Source organism: Liolophura sinensis, chromosome 7, assembly GCF_032854445.1.
Source record: "Liolophura sinensis isolate JHLJ2023 chromosome 7, CUHK_Ljap_v2, whole genome shotgun sequence".
Taxonomy (NCBI): domain Eukaryota; kingdom Metazoa; phylum Mollusca; class Polyplacophora; order Chitonida; family Chitonidae; genus Liolophura; species Liolophura sinensis.
The window spans coordinates 8,010,728-8,034,445 of NC_088301.1; the positions used below are offsets into that span (position 1 = coordinate 8,010,728).

Sequence of the window (23,718 nt, forward strand, 5' to 3'; positions counted from 1 at the left end):
ATAATAATAATAATAATAATAATAATAATAATAATAATAATAATAATAATAAAAAAAAAACCAAAACACAAAAAGCAAATGAATTGAAAACGATTTCAACGCCATTCATATCTTAATTGAATCATCTCAATATCACCCATGGACACACCTCATTTGTCTCTTTTTTTATACAGAATATTATTATACATAACAATATCCTGTAGGCCGATTACGTATACGTATAATTATGAGTAGACGTCCTGTAGAGACTGAAACTCATAACATAGCACCAGATACTTCCTTCACAGAAGAATTAAGTTAAATGTTACAGTTAATTAAAAAAATATATGATAAGAATTGTCAAGTGCGATCATTTCCTTCTGGTCTCCGCCATACGAAATCCTCACTGCTGCAGAAACTGATACTTCTCACATGGAACTAAATACTTCCATCATAAAGCGAGGAATCCTAAACTTTATAGTGTATTAAAACGGGCGATCGTTTTCTTCCGGTTTCTTCTACCCGGAAGTGAAACTGAGAGCCGTCGTAAAAGTGGACTATTAATTCCTAAAAAAAAACTCGAATGAATGAATAAATTCGTATTTTTTTTTTAATTCAGGCCTTGCTTCCAGAATGGCAGACACCACCAGTCTGACGGACATTTCCGAAGCTTCGCATCACGCACTAGAATGGTTTCGCACGGAGTTCGCCAAGACGTTCGCTGGCGGTCAGGTCACAACGAAGATGCTAAGCCGAATCGCTGTGGAAGATGATGTATGTTGTTATTTTAAAACAAAAATGAGAATAGATAAAAATAGATTAAGCACCAACAAAGACAAAAATGTTTCTGAAAATATTTTTTTATTTTTAGTTTTTTTTTTCGCACTGAAATAAAAGCAGAAATTATGCCCATTGTTAGGTGGACTTTATGGACATATTGCTGATAATTATGCCCATTGTTAGGTGGACTTTATGGACCACATTGCTAATTATGCCCATTGTTAGGTGGACTTTATGGACCATATTGCTGATAATTATGCCCATTGTTAGGTGGACCTTATAGACCATATTGCTGATAATTATGCCCATTGTTAGGTGGACTTTATAGACCACATTGCTGATAATTATGCCCATTGTTAGGTGGACTTTATGGACCATATTGCTGATAATATATATCTTATTAATGACGTCACACAGCTTTTTCGATACTTTTATGACCAAGTCTGAATAAAATTCTTGTGAACTTTACTGACCGAAAGGCGAAACTGACATAAAGTACCAGTACCAGAGGACGTCGGCCTGACGTCATTGACAGCATGCATTATGAACATGGTTTATAAAGCCCAAATCACAATGGAAACATTTTTATTTCAAAATCTAAATAATAGAATGTATTTTCTTTCTACTGATTATTTTTCCATTTTTTTGGCGGTGGTTTCCTTCGAGGTCTTACGGAAGTAAATCGGGTACATAACCCTGACTCCTGTCTATGTTAAAAATTGGTTTGGTGTGAAACCAAAATCAAATGAGAACATAAATGGTAAATGGTGCAGTATTTCTGTCGCAATTACAAATATGTTAACAACTGATGCATGGCTTGATATGGCATCCACGTAATTATATTTCGTGGTAGCGCCGCACAACCACCCAGGAGCCTCTCACCAATACGGTCACTGTGAGCTAAAGCCCAGCTCATGCTGGTTTCATCTCTCGCCGAACGTTGGAAGGTCTACCAGCAACCTACGGATGATTTCCACCCGGACTCTGTTTTTGGGGTTTTCCCTGGACTCTGCCCGGTTTTCCTCCCACCATAATGCTGGCCGCCGTCGTATAAGTGAAATATTCTTGAGCATGGCGTAAAACACCAGTGAAATAAATCAAGTAATTTCGGTACATCGATATTTTATTGTCTTCACAGGCTTTCTTTGCGAATTTGTTCACACTGCTTGACTGCGACGAGAGTGGATGTCTTTGCTTGCAAGAGTTTGCTGGAGGTCTTCAAAAACTCGGACGGTAAGTTGTCCGATTTCACGACAGTTTGAGGGGTGCAGAGCATTCTATACCAAAACAAGTTACGACATTTAAGTTTGTACGGACATGTACTTATACATACTCTTGTAGATAAAGATACAGTGGTGTATCCGTTATTTACTTATTTATTTATTTCATTGGTGTTTTAAGCCGTAATCAAAAATATTTCACTTAAACCACCATTATGGTGGGAGGAAACCGGGCAGAAGCCGGAAGAAACCCACGACCATACGCGGGAGGTGCCAGACCTTCCCACGTACGACCAGAGCATGACTTGAAGGCCGATGTGAAAAGCGAAAAACTAGGTCAAAAACATGACTGACTGACCGACTGACTGACCCACCGACCAACAGATAGAGCGAATTACAGAGGCCCATGTCGTCATGACCGACTGACCCACCGACCAACAGATAGAGCGAATTACAGAGGCCCATGTCGTCATGACCGACTGACCCACCGACCAACAGACAGAGCGAATTACAGAGGTCCGTGTCGTCATGACCGACTGACCCACCGACCAGCAGACAGAGCGACTTACAGAAGTCCGTGTCGTCATGACCGACTGACCCACCGATCAACAGACAGAGCGACTTACAGAAGTCCGTGTCGTCATGACCGACTGACCCACCGACCAACAGACAGAGCGACTTACAGAGGTCCATGTCGTGGCTAAAAGAAATATATTCCGTCTTTAATTATATTATTTAACCCGTGGTATGGTCTGTATCGCCACCTTGGATATATGAACAGTTGCATTCAAAGCGCATCTGAGATAGTTTGTTCTCAACACCTGGTATTCTAGCATGGTACACGATTTGGATTCTGATTTCACTCAGTCGCCAAGAACATATCTTGCGTCTGTTCATTGAACACTGATGACTGCTTCTCTTTGTTTGATTCCGTCCTATTTTTGTACTTTATATACTTAGTTCTTTGGTGGTTTGTCGTAAACGTCGTTTTGGGAATTGTCCTTGCAAATATTGACCTGGAACGTCCTTACTGGTTGACGGCTGTCATACAAATATCTTTTCCGACGCATAGATTTAACTGCCCTTTCCATATCGTGTTAAGAAAACGGCTTGAATTTTGTCGAATTTTTCTTTTAAATTCTTATTTGTATTCCATTCTATTTAGCTTCGTGTGTATATTGGTTGCAAATGTCGTCAGATACATTTCATTCTATATTTGAAGGGGTCGGGAGGTCCCCAATAAACAGATCACTGAGCTCACCCAGTTCTTCCTTGAAAATGCCGGGGCAGACGGGGACCTGGACGTGGAGCAGTTTACCGACATGTGCAGAGAGTTCAAGGTATAGGTGCCCGGATGTATTTGTTCAGGCTGCGTCGGTTCAGTAATGCTTGGTCCAGACGCTGGACCCGACTGATGTAGAAGGTCAAGTACACGTCACAGCCATTGCTTTCTTATTGGCTGTCGGCAAATTTCTCTTTAAATCATCTCATGTTCGTAAACAGGTATAATGAATAAATGAATCAAGGCTGATGAGAATAACTCACTGACTGCAGTTATCATTATTAATCGTTATCAGATTCACCCATCTGTGAGATAACATTTGTCCTTAAAACGAAAATAAGTCTTTCGTGAACAATTTTGTTACACTAAATTAAATGGCGTCAAATTTCTGACAATGGCATCTGGTGCTTCTTTTGGCAGCTCACACCCAGGCTATTCCAGCTCTTTGACCTAGACGGCAGCGGAAAAGTGGATGTTACAGAATTTATGATGGGACTACACAAACTTGCAAGGTATTTACATATTTAATTATTTGTTTCGTGTTGATCAACGTACTCAGAAATGTTTAACTTATACAATGCCGGTTAGGATTAACGGTAAAGGAATCTCAGTTACTCACAGTAAGGTACCGCCCTTTGTAGAGCATCTGACAACACTTCTGTGTTAAAGACGAAACCGGCCCAGTGCTAAGAACATCAGAATATAATTATGGGTAAAGATATAAACTGACGTGCTTCTCCAGCTATATCAACGAAACTACAAGGCATTGTTCTGCTGCAGTTTAACTTAATATGTCTTTGTTGCTTACTTTTTTTTTCACTTTTTCTTGTGCAGCCATGGTGAATCTACGCTTCACTGTAACTTGAGTCTTGCAAGCCAGGACATTTTTCTATTTCTTGCTTTTATCATCAAATTTTAGGTGCAACACTGACTTGAAATGGTTCGCCTGGGCCGAGACATGGTTTGTGGAAAATGCGTCACCAGAGGGGACCATCACAAAAGAACAATTTTTTCAATATTTGAATGTCAAGAAGGTGAGAGTTTTTTGCATTTTGTAATATATGTATTTATTACTAGGACGGTCCCTTATGACAGAGAAGCACAGTCTACCTCAAAGGTGTGTAACTTAGTTTGACCTTCCAAACCGTCTTGACGTTTTAAAGGAGTGTTTTTATGAAACAAACATAAAGATATGTAGGACGCCAAACGCTGGCACGAACTATAGTTGTTCAAGGAAGCCTTGGCTATTGAGCTGAGTGCCCTAACTAGAATGATGGGATCAAAGCTGTGGTTGTTCAGGTACATTTCTTATTTATTTATTTGATTGGTGTTTTACGCCGTACTCAAGAGTATTTCACTTATACGACGGCGGCCAGCATTATGGTGAGTGGAAACCGGGCAGAGCCTGGGGAAAACCCACGACCATCCGCAGGTTGCTGCCAGACCTTCCCACGTACCTCAGGTAAATTATAATTGATTCTTACGTTCCTTGAAATGAATAGGACCCAATTATAATATTTTGCTTCTTTGTGTATCTTGGAAATTACATGCATTTATTGTTGAAATATTGATTACCAAATGAAAAATTTGTCAATTTCCGGAGCTACTCTACAACCTTCTTAATCCACAAAGAACCCAGAGTCCTCATTCCCATCAACTAATGTATCAAGTCCACTAGGCCCCATTCAGCAATCTCTCAAACCCACTAGGTCCCACCCACTGATGTCTCGAGGCTCTCCATTAAGGTCTTGAACCCACTAAACCCCTCCATTCATATCTAGAGCCCACTAAACCCCTCCATTCATATCTAGAGCCCACTAAACCCCTCCATTAATGTCTCGAGCGCACTGTCCCTCCAGTAATGTCTCGATCCCACTAGGGCCACCCACTAATGTCTCCAGCCCATTAAATCCCTCCACTAATGTCTTGAATGGTGTGAGTACATGTCCAGCAACCTGCGAATGGTCGTGAAATCAGTTTCTTACCACCATAATGCTGGCCGCAGTTGTATACGTGAAATATTTTTAAGTCCGGCGTAAAAACCGGCGGTGTGATAGTGTGATGATCGGTATATGGTCACACGTAACCAATGAAATACAGCCTCTTGTTTGCTAACCGCAGTCAGGGTTTTATTCTAACTGTTCATGTAAATGCTTAAATACTTGCAAATTATATGCCATCTACCACCATGGCTTAAGGAGAATCAGGTAAAAAAGTGCAGTAATGAGGTTTCCAGCCCTTGCGGTCATTTGTTGAAGACATCTTGATTTATTGATTGATTGAATGCTGTTTAACTGGTCCTCAATAATTTTTCACGGAGCGCTTTAAGTAAACCACGCACTTTTGCCAGATACCTGACAAGATTTCTAACTTCAAAACTCAACAGAAGCAGCGACAGCTGGAATCGAACACATGACCTCTTAGCTCATGACAGTTGCAGCGAACCTGAATAGTCCTGCACGAGACATTTTGCAGGTTTCAGTTTAATTCATGTCGGTGTACAATGTTTCCTTTTTTCAGTCGCTCTTTGCTGAACGTTTGTTTGAAATCATCGACACGGATGGATCAGGAACGGTTGACGTCACAGAACTGATGCGGGTCATACACGTGCTTACACAAGGTACTCCCAAAGAGAGGCTGATGATGCTGTTCTCTGTGTATGATATAGACGGTAAGTGGGTGTCTTCATTTGTGTTATTTGTTTATTAGCTGCCACAAATAGATCTCTATGTCGTTCTGTCTCGGTCTGTCTGTCACTCTGTCTGTGGGTCGGTCGGGTAAAGGGCTATTGTCTGCAACAAAACCTGCGCTTTAGTTCACGTGTGTTCAATGTTTTCACGTGATTAAAGTTTTATTTACTCATCCCATGTGTGTTTAACGCCGTACTCAAGCATTTTCCACACGTGTGACAATACACAGGTTTGTGGTGGAAGGAAATCTGTGAGCTTGAAATATACCACGGTCGTTCTCAAGGAACCAAACAAACATCCTTAAATCCGCAGTCAAAGCATGTGGCAGGAATTGCACACGTGGCTTCACCGACCTGCGTCGGAGGATCCCGGAGAAGCAGCGCTTTAGTACTCTCAGTCAGCGCTTTAGCACTCTCGGTCAGCCCTTTACCCTCTCAGTCAGAACTTTAGTACTCTCAGTCAGCGCTTTAGCACTCTCAATCAGCGCTTTGACTCCCTCAGTCAGCGCATTAACACTCTCAGTCAGCCCTTTACCCTCTCAGTCAGAACTTTAGTACTCTCAGTCAGCGCTTTAACTCCCTCAGTTAGTGCTTTCAAGAGAAAGACAGCACCTGACTAATGTTTATGTCAAATGTTTACAAAATTATGATTGTAGTACAATTAAATTCAGGCTCAATTCTAAAACAAATGGAAATAAATCTAAGCACGACTGAGGCTGATGTAGACATTCACCTGTCGCTGAGTTTTATGCGTTTGAACTTTATTTTGTATCAGTGGCTTCTAAGATGAAAGCAGTGCTGACCTACGTTATCGCGGACGTCAGAGAAAGCACCTCGGATTGAACACAACGTTTCAGCCTACTGTATTTTATAAAAGAAAACAGAAAAAACATCCCTTGGATGAGAGAAAGACGAAGGTGCAAAACTTAAATTCTTCAGTTGTAATAAATTCAGAGAAAAATTGTATCCTGATTTTTAGTTCATTTTAAGGGTTGTGCGGTGAGATGCTTTGTGAAATGGTCCTTAGGCTGCTTGTAACTGGATCGTTACAAACGATCTCTAAATGTTGTCTCATAAACAATAATTTTGTGTTTTTATATGCCACTCCATGGGGTGAATGGGTAAATGCTTAAGCCGCGCAGGTTGACTGCAACGCGTTTGACTGGATAAAATTCTCAAGATGGCTGCCTCGGCTCACACCAGCCATTTGTAGAGTATTGTCATTTTGTTTTACATGTTTTTCAGTGAAATCTCAGTAAAATAATAAAGTGTGATACTTTTTAGAAATTTTGCGTATCCTGCTTTCGATTGAAATAAGTTTCATCCAGGTGCTGTCTTGTCCTTTGACACTCTCGGTGAGCGCTTTTATCCTCTCAGTCAACGCTTTTCCCCACTCAAGTCAACGCTTCAATCCTCCCAGTCAGCGCTTTAACACTCTCATTTAGAGCTTTAACACTCTCACTCCTCGCTTTTACTGTCCCAGTCAGCGCTTTAACACTCTCATTTAGAGCTTTAGCACTCTCACTTCTCGCTTTTACTCTCTCAGTCAGCGCTTTGATCCTCTGTCAGCGTTTTAATCCTCTCAGTCAGGGCTTTTATCCAGCCTAGTCAGCTTTACGACGGCGGCCAACATTATCCGAGAAAACCGGGCAGAGCGTAGGGAAACCTTCGACCATTAACAGGCCGATAAATATGTACTTAAAGTTGTATTCTTATATGTAGCCTCTTGATGTTTTTATGATAATAGTATTGACAGATTCGAGGTGTATTTATTTTTCTGTTGATTGTTGCATATTTCCATCCTCCGGATTGTTTTTACTTATATGATGGCTGCCTAGAGTATATAGAACATGCGTGTATTTGTGACATGTCTTTTTAACTCAGCTGTTAAACATATCAGTGATTGAGAACATAGTCACATAAGTTACTTAGCAAAACGATTTTCATGTATATTTGACAAAAGACGATTTCATTTTTTGACTAAGTGTTTATTCTCTTGTAACTCGAAATAACGCTATAAAGATAAAAACGTTATCATCAGGGACTGATTCCACAAGTTAAGCAAGTTTTGACTCAAATAAAAATTTAAAACCGCAGTATGATGCGCAGTTTGTTGCGCAGTTTGTTGCGCAGTATGATGCGCAGTTTGTTGCGCAGTTTACAGCTTAATAATGTTATATTGTGAAACAGTTTTAACTCCTAGGCCGGGTTATTCAAAACTGTTTTAAGACTTAATAGCAGATTTAACTTTAAAACCATGTCTTCAATTTTGTACTTAACCAAAAAATAAGTGCCTAACAGTATGTTAAATCTGAACTAAATCTGAACTAAATCTGAACTAAATCTACTAGTGCCAACTGCATTGGCTGCTGAATTTGGCTAAAATCTTATATATGAGGCGTGACTTAATACAAAACAGTATTAGTTGACACACTTTCGAACAGCTGAGCCCTGGGTACCTTTAACGTTGTCATCATCATCATACTGAGCGCGTATTTTGGAAATAATTCTATCGCCTTAAACGTTTCAAGGAAACGGAAACCTGAACAAAGAGGAGGTTGGGACGGTGTTACAGTGGTGTTTGGCGGACAGCTCGTTGGACGAAAAGGGAGAAATTCTGGAGAAACTCACAAGCACTTTGTTTGAGCAAATGGACAATGACAAAAGTGGAGATGTGTCGTTAGCCGAGTTTGAACTCTTCCTGAATCAGTATCCTCAGATTGCCGAGAATCTTACCATCAGGTTGGTGCTGTAGCATGGTCGTGGACCAGTGTTTTTACACCAGGTTGGTGTTGTAACATGGTCATGGACCAGTGTTTTTACACCAGGTTGGTGTTGTAACATGGTCATGGACCAGTGTTTTTACACCAGGTTGGTGTTGTAACATGGTCATGGACCAGTGTTTTTACACCAGGTTGGTGTTGTAACATGGTCATGGACCAGTGTTTTTACACCAGGTTGGTGTTGTAACATGGTCATGGACCAGTGTTTTTACACCAGGTTGGTGTTGTAACATGGTCATGGACCAGTGTTTTTACACCAGGTTGGTGTTGTAACATGGTCATGGACCAGTGTTTTTACACCAGGTTGGTGTTGTAGCATGGTCATGGACCAGTGTTTTTGCACCAGGTTGGTGCTGTCTCATGGTCTTGGGCCAGTTTTTGATATCAAGTTGGTGTTGTAACATAGTCATGAACCAGCTTTTGATATCAGATTGGTGTTGTAACATGGTCATGGACCAGTTTTTGATATCAGGTTGGTGTTGTAACATGGTCATGGACCAGTTTTTGATATCAGGTTGGTGTTGTAACATGGTCATGGACCAGTTTTTTATTGTAGCTTTTAATTTATCTGGTTTGTTTGGAAAGGGAAGAGCTGTCTGGTAGTGTTTATAAAGAAAACACAGAAGTTGTGTGGCCTCAGTGAAGTTTATAATGACAAAATTCTATTTATTCCTATCATATAAATACATATAGGGATATATACATATAGAAAAAAATTCTGCTTATCCATACAATTTCATGTAAGCAGTTGCTGATTATCTTTGGTTTTAGCTTTTCAAAATGCTTACGACCGGATAAAAAGAAGAAACCAATGACGTTTGCAAAACTGCGGCGAAATTACAGAAGGACGATGTCGACGCTGAAAAATAACAAACCTTTTATTGGTTTCTGGTTTATCTACATTTCCGTGAACGTAGCCCTCTTTATGACAGCCGCAGCAAAGTACTGGACAGCTAACAACATCTTTGTTGTTTTGGCTAGAGGACCGGGTAAGTTTTCGTCAATGGACCTCTTGACTGATACTAGTATTTAGCAGGGACGTAGGAAGTAAATGAAAAGTGGTGGTGTGAGGATGTAGGGCACTACCCCCAACCAATGAGACGAGGGTTCAGGGACCGGAAGCTTTCGGCTCGTTTGTGGCTGTAGGCGCGTTTGAGCGTGTTTTAAACTGACAAGAGGCCGTATTTTATCGGTTACATGTGAACATTTGCCAGCTATCACACTGTCGTCACTCTGGTTTTAGTCTTTATGGTACTTTGTACGTATTTATTTATATTAAAAAGAGAAACGACTTACTTTCCTTACAGGACAAATACAGTCAAAATACGCAAAATATTTACCCGAACAGCACACGAAAGCTCTGAGATTTGAGACGCCAGGAGACGGGTTCTACATGCTTTATGGACCAATAAACAATATATAAACAGGCTTGAAAAAAAAATGAACTAAGATGGAACTCCAGCCGCCTTCGTGTGAACGAGGGATGGCAAAAGGCAATTCCTATATTCTGAGGCTTTCGTTGCTAGAAAACATCAAACAGTTTTTTGGTCATCCATACTTCCCACCCCACTCCCTTCCTTCCTTCAACAAGGCTAATATTGGACATTATTTGAACTTCAGGCGTAGGTGCATAAATTTAGGGTATTATTCATTTATTATATATTGTCCCTAAATCCAGAAAGACAGTTCTGACCACATTTTAAATTTTATCCAAACTCTAACTACTGAACCAAGGAGTTAACATTGGAACCACCAAACAATTGTTATGTTAAATTTGATCTTGTGGGCTTTAAACTGCTCGACATATTGGAGTTTAAATTTTAACTCAAGTGGCTTTTTGGATTCGACCTTAGATCTTGAACGCTTGAAGTTTTGGTGAGCGTTTTCTTTTTCCCTTCACGAATGGAATACAGTCATTGTAACCAGTTCAGTCACACTGTCGCGCTCTTTCATTTTAAACAGGTCTCGCAAGAATGCGTCTCGTCTACGTGGTTTGATGTAGTGCATGGTTTTTTACGTGCATGGTTGTGTTTCGTCTGTATCACTTTGGGTGTCATTATCCACTTTATAAATATAATTATTAATGTCTCTTGTACCTTAATTACAATAACTTGCAAAGAAGATCAACAGGAAATTAGCTTAGCTCAATTACTAAGTAAACGCAGAGAAGTCATCACAACATTTTCACATTCTCCAGGACAGTGCCTGAATTTCAATTCGGCTTTCATCGTGGTACTGATGTACAGGAGGATCCTTACGTACCTGCGCACTACGAGGGTGAGAAAGTACCTGCCTCTGGATCACAGTATCATGGCTCACAAGGTCATCGGGATTATCATCCTAATTTTCAGTTTGGTTCACACCGCCATGCATGTCGTTAATTTCCGTAAGTAAAAACTATACCCAACCCTCTTTTACAAAGTTAATGGAAACAATTTTTTCGGTTACTATATCTGTTTTTAAATTCAGAAACCAGAACTCTTAGCAACTTCGTGGTTTTCAGAAATCCTGTCGACTCAAACGAACGTGACCTGGTCGGAGTTCCTGTTTACCTGTCAGCCAGGTCTGGGATGGGTGGAAGGTTCCGCATCTATCACAGGCTGGGTTCTTGTTCTCATTCTAATTCTTATCGTTCTCACTTCTGCACCATGGTGTCGACGTCGTGGGTATTTTGAGGTACGTGTGAAAACGGTTATACTTGTAGATTAAATGCTTGTCGTCGTCGTAGAAGTGAAATATCCTTGAGTACGGCTTTAACACCAATCGTTGGTTAGCGCGCTAGCGCAGCATAATGACCCAGGAGCCTCTCACCAATGCGGTCGCTGTGAGTTCAAGTCCAGCTCATGCTGGCTTCCTCTCCGGCCGTACGTGAGAAGATCTGTCAGCAACCTGCGGATGGTCGATTTCCCCCCGGGCTCTGCCCAGTTTCCACCCATCATAACGCTGGCCGCCGTCGTATAAGTGAAATTTTCTTGAGTACGACGTAAAACACCAATCAAATGAATAATTAAACACCAATCAAATAATTAAATAAATAATTTATTTCTCTGTAGGTTAAATTTCATGATTGGAACAATTTACGGTAGAACTGTTGGATGTGTTGGATATATTGAATCAGCCTGACAATTATCTTTTTTCCCGCGGCTTATTAAGCTAATGTCCTTAAAACTGAATTCGATTTCTCATTTACCACGTGTTTATTTTGTAGCTGTTCTACTGGTGCCACTGGCTGTTCATTGCCTGGTGGGTTGCCTTGGTAATCCATGCCCCTAATTTCTGGAAATGGCTCGTTGGTCCAGCGATACTCTACCTTCTCCAAAAGTTATGGCCGCTCCTAAAGGGTCGTGGAGAAAGTATCAGTATTATCAAGAGCATTCGATCAGTCGATTCCAAGGTAGGTTTACATATATTGTCTACAAAACTTGTGAGGTTTGAAAGCTTATTTCTGACCTGGAGACAGGAAACAAATTTTCGATAAGCTTTGCCTACCATTTTACGTTTCTGTATACAAAAATACCATATACATAAAGTAGGTCAATACGCACTCTACGTCTAGATACATTAACCTGTTCTTTTTAAACACAAACTGTTGAATCGTTGACAATTTTTGTTGATCTAATTTATACCTGTTTGTATTCGTCATCAAACATTTTCAGATATCAGAAGTGATCATTAAACGTCCCAGGCGTTTCAAGTTTAATGCTGGAGATTATATCTTCATCAAAATACAAGCTATCGCTAAGTTTGAATTCCATCCCTTCACAATCAGCAGCGCTCCTGAAGAGTCAGGTAAATAAGTGAAACTATTTATTCATGTGGTTAAAATATTTTCACTCATAGCACGATGATCATAATTATGTGTGACGTAAAATTTGAGTTTGTGTGGTAAAAATTAGCACTGCCCAGGTCGCCGACAAAAGGGTTTTGGGAGGGGAGTGGGGGCTCTGTGGCCGAGGGTTTTAACACGCCAGCACGGCGCAATGATCCAGGAGCCTCCAACCAATGCGGTCGCTGTGAGTTCAAGTCCAGCTCATGCTGGCTAACTCTCCGGCCATACGTGTGATGGCATGTCAGCAACCTGCGAATGCTTTTGGGGTTTTCCCTGGACTCTGCCCGGTTTCCTACCGTCATAATGCTGGCTGCCGTCGTATGAGTGTAATAGTTTTAATAGGGTATAAAACGGGAATCAAATAAATAAATAAATCATACGACCTGGCTTAGAATCACAAAGTTAGGGCTGGATTCGAACTCGCGACATAATCGGTCAATGTACCGATCGATTGCTGCTAGAACAACGCTTTTCCCGTTGTCTCAAGCAGTAACATGAATAATTGCTTGAATACTTAGGGTTCTGAATGGATGAATGATCAACTTCTCTTGTGCCCCTGTATTCTCCTCTGTGCGTTTTAAAGTAGAGCGGGGATTAGTACATTGGGTAAAGTGGGCGAGTCTCAAAAGTGGTGGGGGTTCACTTCCTGCTTTGGGCAGTAATTATTTTTAGATTCCCCGCTCTCACTGTCCTTGGTAACTCGTACTTACATCGGACCTATACGGTGTCCAGTTCTGTACGTCACACATTAGAAAGGTCGTCGTTATCTTGCTTCGGTCACTCGGTTTGCCTCGGTCATGCGTCTGGCCACCCATGGAACAGACCAACATCATTAAAATTATTGAATATGGTATTAATAATCAATTAACCCCTTTTATAATCATTTCAGCATGTTTTTCTGCAAAGTTAAATGTATAGCATATTAAAATATCAGTATGTCTTATCATAACACATAATTTTTACTCACTGATGGCAAAACCGATTGGGGTTTGTGGGTAGGTTTGTTTCGAATAAAAGTTGTAAGACATTGTGGCTACCATTCATGAAGACATATCTATTAAGGATTTGAAATGCACAGAAGACTTTTGTCTCTGTTTTAGATTTTATATCCCTTCATATTCTGGCTGTTGGCGACTGGACGAAGAGGTTAAGGGCTATGGGACAGCTTTGGACACATCGGTCATCAGTGGTATCGGAGGATACTACTTTCTCTTCGATTCTCCATGACTCGAGCCACGACAACGACGCTTTCGTCGACGAAAAGACCACCACTTCTAGTATACTAGACATTCATCATAGAAGTTTGACCTTCGGAGAATCAAGAAAACTGGCTCTTCCTGTAGGCGAGAAAAATCCAGTGACTTTACTGACGGCAAAACCGAAAGTTGTTCCCGACATAAATACGATAGAGGCGAATTTACCGGACTCACCACGATCCAGTTTTGAGGATGCCCCAAGAAAAGTGAAGGTATTGTCAATGTTACTGCATGTGTTTTAATTCCGATGTCCGCTGGACTCGGTAACCGCAATAGCGGCTTAATAGGGGAATTTTGAATCCGATCTTCTTCATCGGCAAAGGTTAAAAAAGTCTTACTGGACTATGCCGTGGACGTATTGGAATATGTCAGCTGTTCAGCAATTTTTCCTACAACAGGTGCAATATTACCACATTTATGGCTGTGGTTGTCACAGGTCATGATATCTAACACAACTTAGCTGAAGGGAAATTCCCTCTGCTAGTTATATACATTGAAGGTTGCACAGTCACTCCTACTCAAACTTTCTACCTGTGGGCTAAATAAATAATGATGGAATAGATTAAATGGGGAATTTATTATCGTTTTGTATTTCCCATTATCGTCTTTATTCTCACGATGAAAATGCTTTTCATGTGCAGTCAATACACGTATGAAAGAATGCAATAGAATAGGCGGGTAAGAGTGCAATAGGATAGGCAGGTAAGAATGCAATAGGATAGGCGCGGGTAAGAATGCAATAGGATAGGCGCGGGTAAGAATTCAATAGGTTTGTCGGGTAAGAATGCAATAGGATAGGCGCGGGTAAGAATGCAATGTTATATGCTATCGTTGACTGTTATTTTATTTATCTCTACTACAGGCACTTTCCACCTTATGGACAGAGCCAGTGTTAGTTTTCCAATTCAAACAGTAAAGTCACTCTAGTTTATGCAAAATCTAGCTGTGCTATCCACTGGACAAAAACAGTATTGTTTTCATTCCTTGGACAAAGGTAGTCTAGGATATGCGTCCACTGGAAAAAACCTGTCAAATTTTTTCCACCCATTGCACAAGATCACTCTAGTTTTCTACCACCCTTAAGACCAAGCCCGTGTGGTTTTGCCACCGTTTGGACAATATCAGTCTAAATTTGACGACCTTTAATGAAAGCCAGTCTTGTTTTACCACTCTTTAGGGAAAGGTAGTCCTATTCTGCTACCTTTTGTGAAAAACAAATCTAGTTTGGCTACTTTTTGTGAAAAACAAATCTAGTTTGGCTACCTTTTGGGGGAAACTAGTCTAGTTTTGACACGTTGGGGAGAAACTAGTCTAGTTTTGCCACTTTTCGGGATTAGTCAGTCTAGCCTTGCCACTTGTTGGAAAAGCCATTCAAGTTTTTGTGAAAAAGTCAGTCTAGTTTTGCCATTCTTTAAGATTTTAGCCGTCATTTAAACAAGGCCAGTTTTGCCACTCTTTAGGAAGAACCGATACACTTTTGCCACTTTTTAGGAAAACGTGTCTATTTTGCCACTCTTTTAAGAGCGCTAATCTAATTCGTTATGCCCACCTAAGCCGATATTATGAGTGAATGGTTGTTTTAATGTACAATCCTATAATTGCCGTTCTATCATTCTTTCAGGTAATGATAGACGGTCCTTATGGAGCTCCGGCTACAAATGTTTATTCCGTTGGACACGCTGTCTTGATAGGGGCAGGTATCGGCGTAACGCCCTTCGCTAGCCTTCTGAAGAGCATGATGTTCAGACGCAAGCGCAGACGGGCCATATGCCCAAATTGTAACTACTGGTGGAAAGTCCCCGAGGCTGACAGCTTGACGCAGGTACCGCGCAAGGTAAGGGCAAAGTTCAAAGGGCAAAGAATTCGTCACATCTGAATTCGCTATTAGAATGTTTATAGTTTTGGTTACGTGTTTAACAACTGAAAACCGACCAGTGCTGTACTGTGATCTTATACCGTATAACACCAATATTAAGTTTTTAGGAGAAACTTTCATGCGTAAGATGCGATTTATGGTTACAAAACTTAAATTGTATGTACTAGTTCTTTGCATGACGTACGACCACCTCATTTCTACCTTCAGGTGGACTTTATCTGGGTGACTCGGACCTTTGCCACGCTGGAATGGTTCCTGGATGTTCTGGGAGAGCTCGAGGAGGAGGAAGCCCGTTTGTCAGAGGAAGAACGCTTTCTCAACCTCAGTTTGCACGTGACCGCGGCACTGGGCCAGAGCGACATCCGGGCAGTTGCCCTCCAGATGGCGCTGGAACTGTGTTACCAGAAAGAGGCTCGCGACCCACTGTGCGGACTGAGGACAAGGATACAGCCTGGAAGACCGAACTGGCAAGATGTAAGCTGATGTTATGTTATATAGCCGTCACTTTATTACAGCTATACGCGGGTAGGCCTTCCAAAAACATGCGGGTGGTTGTGGGTTTCCCACGGGTTTTGCCCGGTTTCCTCACACCATAATACTAGGAACCGTTGTATAAATAATATATTTTTGAGGACGGCGTAAAATACCAACCAAATCAAATAAATAAAATCATTACACCTAAGCTACTGGTATATATCTGTTACTTCATTACACCTAAGCTTCTGTTATGTACCTGTTACTTCATTACACATAAGCTACTGTTATGTACCTGTTACTTCATTACGCTTAAGCTACTGCTATGTACCTGTTACTTCATTACACCTAAGCTACTGTTATGCATCTGTTACTTCATTACACCTAAGCTCCTGTTATGTACCTGTTACTTCATTAAGCCTAACATAACAAAACAAAACAGATCAAAACAGTTTATTTATGTTGGTTAAATACAAAATATTTCCACTTCAATAGAAGCATACTTCCAAACTACCTGTTTAGAAGTACCACGTTAAAAATGATATGTGACAAAAGCTTACCTTGTAAAAATGCACTTTCAGAAGCATATAAAGGCGTTGATATGATATATTTTGATGTCAACACTTACATTTTCCAAAATAAATTAATCGAATTTCACTTTAGGTGAAAAACAGTAAGTTATGCTACCCCTCAGTATAATTCACATTTAAACCTCACATCAGTACAATTCACATTTAAGCCTCATACCAGTACAATTCACATTTAAGCCTCATATCAATACAATTTACATTTAAGCCTCACATCAGTACACTGACGAATGACAAATCCGAATTCCCGATTTTTCACTGATGTTGTAATAGATGAACATGCGCTTAAAAGCCTCAATATAATATCTCATCAAGCATTAGTGTGATAAGAGGTAGAACTTTTCCATTAAGTCCATTAACAACGTGTTTATTTTTGTCTCTGGTTCCAGATTTTCCAGAAAATAAGAGCAGAGAAGACAGGAAGGGTTTGTGTGTTTTACTGTGGGCCACCTCAGCTTGAAAAAGTTCTCAAGAAAGTATGCAGTGAATATCACCTCGACTTCCGATCCGAGAATTTTTGAGATTGAATTAGTTCATTTGCTCCAGGCTTATCATTTATTCACCAGAGTATGTGGGAAAATATCCCGAATTTCACATCAATAGTTTATATTTTCTTGGAGTGCTGCAAATCGTGTCACTGATGAAGGAGCAACGCCATCTATCTATATAACAATACATGTTATAGAGGATCCCCTGGTAGAGTGACGATCACTCACTACCGCTTTGCTGGCAAGTCCTAGTATAAATGAAAACGTAAATGTATGCCATACCTAAAGGGGTCTGACAGCAACCTGCGGATGGTCGTAGCCCCCCCCCCCCACCGTCGTATAAATGGAATACGAGCACGGCGTAAAATACCAGTGAAATAAGTAAAATAAATAATAAATCAATCAATAGCATGTATGAGAAGCCAATGAATAAGCCCGTATAGTTTACTGCAAATTATGTCAGCTTCACGAATTTATGTACAGGGAGACCTCGTATAAGGCACTATGGTTGTGACGTAGTCTGTCTTTGACTTGGCGGAGGTGACGTGGTGTCTGTGACGTGGCGTATGTGACGTAGTGTAAGGGGTTTTTTCTTTTTTACTACAAAATGAAAAGTTTAGATTTTCACACTTGTAATTATCGGACTACTGGGTATATGTAATTAGTGGAAACATATAGTGGAAACAAATATAGTCTTTAAAGACTTGCGCTTTGCATCATGCATTTAGTAAGACTGTGTCAAGGGTCAAATGCTTGTCTAAGCTGAAATTTTAGTCTGTAAAACAACGTTTCAGAGAACAATGGCTGAAAATGTCAGTTATGTGAGTGCGACTGAAGATTTAACATATACTTCTTGCGACAAGTCATAAGTTCATTCATTTAGTCATTTTTAAAACTCAAACGTACTCTGTAGCAACCTAAATATTACTGTACACTGGGTTATATTACTCACGGATTGTGTACCTTAACAGAGGTTACATATAGATTGGGGCCCTCAAAGATCTTTCTTTCAAATCAGAAATATAGTCCACCGCTTTTAGTATCCATTCTGTCGTTTGTATGTAGTAAAAAAGTTCTGTGAAAAGATCTCTCATATCGTTTTCAATTTTGAATATACAGTTCTAAGAATTACTGCATGCAGTTATCGCATCGCATCGCAGTTTCTGCCTCTATCGCACTGAACATTAAGTCCTACCATATTTCATATTTCATTTTTCTGTCATCCGCCGAATTAGCTGTTATCATGATCGAATCTGACATATATTTCCATATTATCTGTTGGCTTGGGTCTTAATTGTTTCATTGGTCGAAATCCATCTTCGTTCTGGTCATGATAAAATATTGTGTTTTTTCTATAAATGTTGGAAACTAGTATAATAAAGATATAATAATGTGAATATAACTGAGTTGACTTGTGATTCTGAGAATTTGTCTTGCTTGACAAATATGGGAAAACGTCCATCATTTCGGCTAATGTCTGAACTTAATACGGTATTGGAATTGGAATTTTGACCCTTTTTGTAGACCTACTGTGATAAATGAGGAACAGTGTCCACCAGGCTTATAGCCCTCTATGTGCGATTTCTATATCCGTCTATGCTCAACAAGTCGAGGCCAGTGAGGCGTTCGAATCGAGCCCCTCTCTTTACAGCTGTGGTCAATTTTATGTTAACATATACTCGCCTGGCAAAGCACAAAGCACAAGGCACAAGGTTTTCTTCGAGTTCATGCAGCTAGACTGATTTTTTTAAAAAAATAATGTTGACAGTCGCTCTGTTATGCAAACATTATTGAAATAGACCGCTCTTTTGAAACAACTGGGACGTATTTATAAATATAAAGTCATGATATCTACTTTTAAATTAATAATGTTTTTCGATTCCAAGGCGCTACGAAAAGCTACGTTTATACATGTAATTCTCAAATACGAATTATCACTAATATATAGGCCTGCATTGTTTATTCTAAGGCACCAGGAATTTTTCAGATGTTGAAGCCAGTCCATAACCAGCCATACAGGCGTGGTCAGACTGGATATAAATGCAATCTCAGGTAGGGGATTGCCGCCTTTTATAAGTATAAAACGAGACTTTAATCAACTAATCGAACTGGAAGAAGATGAAAGTTGATTCGTTCCTTACATCCTTTTAGTTTGTTGTCAGGTGTGCAAATATCTGGATACCGCGTTGTTCACCTCACTACACAATGTTAGTATTACATCAAAACCAGCAAGCCAAAGCTATTCAAGTCTGAAACGGAAACCGCCATCATTCACCATGATGCATAGGAATATTGACAGACGTAGGGATCTGTGATCGACACATTCTCAAGTTTGCACCTTATGAACAATGTAAATAGAGATGTAGTCTGAGCACTGAATGATATTGCTTTTTACGGGTATTCGCGATGTTACAACTACCGAAGCGGAAAAAACACCTCATTGAAATGTAACGTACCACAACAAGTGGGTGAACAATGCATATAGAAATATGAAGTTAGCTGTGTTTTCGTTTGATGTTACATCTTTTATATGACTATATCTGATATGATCGGGATTAAGATTTATAGTGTCACACGCTTTGATTACTTCAAAGCTTGCGAGTTTAACGGCTTGTTTAACAACAAAATCTGCCAGGTTTTCAAAAGCATGCAAATACGTAATGCTTTTATCGGCGATGAGCTTTTGCCGAGGACGGGTGTTTCCACAAGCTGTGGCCACAAATACGTGGATATATCATCAATGATGCAAAAGAAATCGGACATCAATACACTTATTTCACAAGGCTTTAAAGTGTGAAAGGTTGTGGCGTGCAAAAATGCTTTTCAGTTAACTGTAAGTTTAAATTCTATCCCAACACATCTAAGAAAAATATTTTTTTCACATAATGGCGTAGATTTTGACCCAATGGACTTTCCATGTATGATCAATTACCTCGATTTTGAACTCGTATCGAAATCTAATTCTGAATCCTAGGCCTAATAATCCTCAGCTCACAAACTCTTCAGTATCTCCCAAAATGTGCTGCAACGGCCAGGCGAGATGTCGTAAACACTGTTTGGTAGAAAGTGGACAAGTCTTGTGACGTCCGTGTTTGTGCTCTATTTCGAGGCCTATCGTATCTTCCAATGTTAAGTTTCCAGTATGACAGTTTAACGCAACTGTTTCCAGTGTTTTCACCCTAAGTGTATACACAAGTGGGTATTTCGAGATCTTCCCATTGTGACGATATATGTGTTGTACACTGAGGACGTAATTTTTACTAGAACGATATTGATGTATTATGCTTCACCTTTTTATGCAACATTTTACTAGCTAATGTAAATTTGGTGTAGACTTTCATTTGGCACGATGTTGCGCAGCTTTGTTTCATTAAGATTTATGTAAGTTTCACTAGACTGATTTAAGAAGTTAGTGCTGTCATCCACTCTTAATTTGTATACTTTAGCTAACCGATATCTAACCGATATCTGCATGCAAGATTACAAACACTGCATCCAACATCATTTCAATCTTTGAAGGCAGAAATGGGGAGGGTATTTATTTATTTGCGTTGTTACCTGTATCAGAAGTCATGTTTTGCCAGCGTTCATTTGTCTCAATGTTTAATTGTCTTGTCAGTAAACTTCAATTTTTAAATTTAATTTAAACATATCTTTACAAACCTGTTTAAAACCAAACACCAGAGAAGGTGAATATTGTTTTATATTTGTTTAGGTGGTGTTTTACACTGTACTCAGCAATATTTCACTTATACGACTACTGCCAGAAATACGGTGGGAGGAAACCGTGCAGAGCCCGCGTGAAGCCCACGACCATCCCTAGGTTCTGTTGTCATAAATTTAGATGTGATAGAACCTTGAGTGCGGCACAAATGGCAGTCATGTGAATACATTTATCAGAGAGCTGCAGCATGCTACGTTCATGTTAGCCCATTACATACTTGGCTAGGCGTATTATACCGCCAAGAAAAATAATGCAAATTTCAATTAATAGCCTTTCCAATCCATTTAATAACTACAGTCGCATCAGCACGCCACATCACCACATTCAGAAAAAATGAGTTTATTATTCCAACTACACCAACAACCTCATGAGATGAATGGAAAACCAAAGCTGCTTGCCACAAGCACTTCTTTGAAAATAAATCAGGCTATCACGTTACACAGATTAAGACAACAGCATCCAGATGACAAAACTGTTGTTGACATTGATACATGTCAACTTCAGAATTCACTCATTATTCTTGGTTTTCAAATACACGAATACAACGAACTACCAACAGCACCCAGTCAAAACTGTCGGGTTTGATACGTCAACTTTAGAATTCACTCATCATGCTTGGGTTCAACATTTCGGGGCGGATAGTTTCAAATATATGGGAATACTGTGTTCGCTGCTGCGCTCTAGTGATGTGACCCATGCAAGCACCACATGCTCTGTCAAGTAAATTTCTCCAGAAGTAATGCTATTCATGTTTTTTCTTTTAAACTTTTGCGTTTCAGCTATGCCATACACATGTAGAATATCACAACTGTGGTCATTGTATGTGAAGGTAATGAAAGGAAACTTGAATTGGATTAAATTAGATTAAAGTTTGAACTTTCATCATTTCGAGCAACGAAACCACAATTTATTCACCTTGTTTTTCTTAACTACAATATGTGATTCTATCCGTGTGAGATATTCTGTATAGCGCCACTCGAGAATGATGTTCACATTCTTTGAAATACACTTGTCTTTCACCAATATGCATGGTGCGCATACTTGCCACAGGTCGATGGTTTTACCCGGAACTCCGTTTACCTCCATTCGTGAAACTGACCACCATCGCATAACGGAAAAAATCTAGAGTATAGCGTAAAAAAAAAAATTCTTAAATGTAGGTCTTTGTATTGCATTATATCTTCTATTTTATAAGTTGTATAAGATAGTTATATATAGCCAAACAGACCGTGTAACACTAAGACATCACAATTCATCCGTAACATATGCATCACGCAAAACAAAACAAAATCCAGGTTTTATTCAGATTCACTAAATCTGCATTAATGTGAGATCAATCGTGTAGTAAAGCCAGGAACGTCTTGTGGAGTTCGATTTGCATGCAAATGTTTGCATACAATTAGTCATGCATCTGTAAACCGTCTAAAAGAAACAATTAGGGGTGTATCACGAGGCAATTACGAAGCATTCATCCCTGAGGCGCTCAGTAAAGACACCGACTTAAATCCTGATACCATTCTTATGGTAATGAACCGTAAATGGAGCTTGAAAAAAAAAATTCCACACAAGAGTGCTGTTGACCGAGGTTTTCCAGTTTTACATGCAAGATCTGCTGACGGGCAACTGCGGCACTTAAAGTGATAGACAGCACCTGACTAATGTTTATGTCCACTGAAAGACTTCCATACAAAGTATCTTAAACCGGCATTAAATATTTATTTAGATTTTTTCAACCCAGTGAAAGTTTAGTGAAACTTACTCTTGACACATCTTCTGCTCGTCTTCATTATCAAGAGAAAGGTGACGTCCCCTTTATCCTAGCTTTCTAAAGCCCATCGCACACAGACAACATTTATTGTCGGAAACGAGATTTCTTGATCCAGACAACAAAAAAAATCCTCGAAATTTACTCGTATGTGGGTAACCACAACAAGATTTCATTAGCCTCCAACACTTGATCCAAAGATTCAGCTTCTTTAATTTTGGGCAACAAAAAAATCCAAAAACAAATGAGCCGGCCACAAGATTTCGCTCGTCTGCAAGAAAGCAGGATTTTGTGAGATCGTCGTCGTCTACTTTAATCAGTCATTGTATACGGAAATGTGATGTGAGTACATACAAAATCGAAGCTGTGACACAACTTTTTGGCGTCACACGACCTTGAACGTATCATATGACCGTTTTTCGAAGCTGGAATCTTCAAAAATGAATAACAAATGTTGCTCGTGTGCGGGTCAGTGATATTCCGGATCATTTGACACCGGGATCTGAAATCCGATTTTCGACAACAAATATTGACTTCTCCTTGTGCGATAGACTTTAACCAGTAGCCTATAGCAGATAAAGTTGTGGACTTCGGTGATGAGGGCCTAAGTGATAAATAGCTTTTTAGGAAAAAGGATGTACTGAAAGAATATTTCTTCCACTGCTTGAACTGTTGATACAGTGGGCTTACTATATCATTTACAAGGAACTCCAGCGATCTGCAGATGCACGGCCGGGGTATTGCTGGTTCAGATCGTAGCCTTCGGAGGGATTCAGCTGGTGATTTTGACCCTTATAAAAATGTTTTCAGAATTACAATAGGATTGTTGTACAGCTAGACTCATGTTCAATTCTGGAAGGAATGGAAATAAATTTAAGCCCCACTGAGGCTGATCTACACATTCAACTGTCGCTGGATTTTATGCTTCAGTTTTGTAGTGGTGGCTTCTCAGGTGAGAGCAGTACTGACCTAGTTATCGCGGACGT

General features: G+C 39.9%; 1 protein-coding gene across 1 annotated transcript; it reads left to right on the plus strand.

The window, feature by feature from the left end:
• Positions 1–696: 696 nt before the first annotated feature.
• LOC135470605 (NADPH oxidase 5-like) lies at positions 697–18,206 on the plus strand. The gene is made up of 16 exons (XM_064749642.1): positions 697–753; positions 1,898–1,992; positions 3,202–3,319; positions 3,682–3,773; positions 4,181–4,295; positions 5,782–5,932; positions 8,482–8,692; positions 9,505–9,722; positions 10,931–11,119; positions 11,237–11,409; positions 11,942–12,127; positions 12,390–12,522; positions 13,663–14,030; positions 15,440–15,652; positions 15,902–16,168; positions 17,145–18,206. Exons 1-16 carry the CDS (start codon positions 724–726, stop codon positions 17,274–17,276), a joined length of 2,691 nt encoding a protein of 896 aa, XP_064605712.1. The 5' UTR covers positions 697–723; the 3' UTR covers positions 17,277–18,206.
• Positions 18,207–23,718: the final 5,512 nt, after the last annotated feature.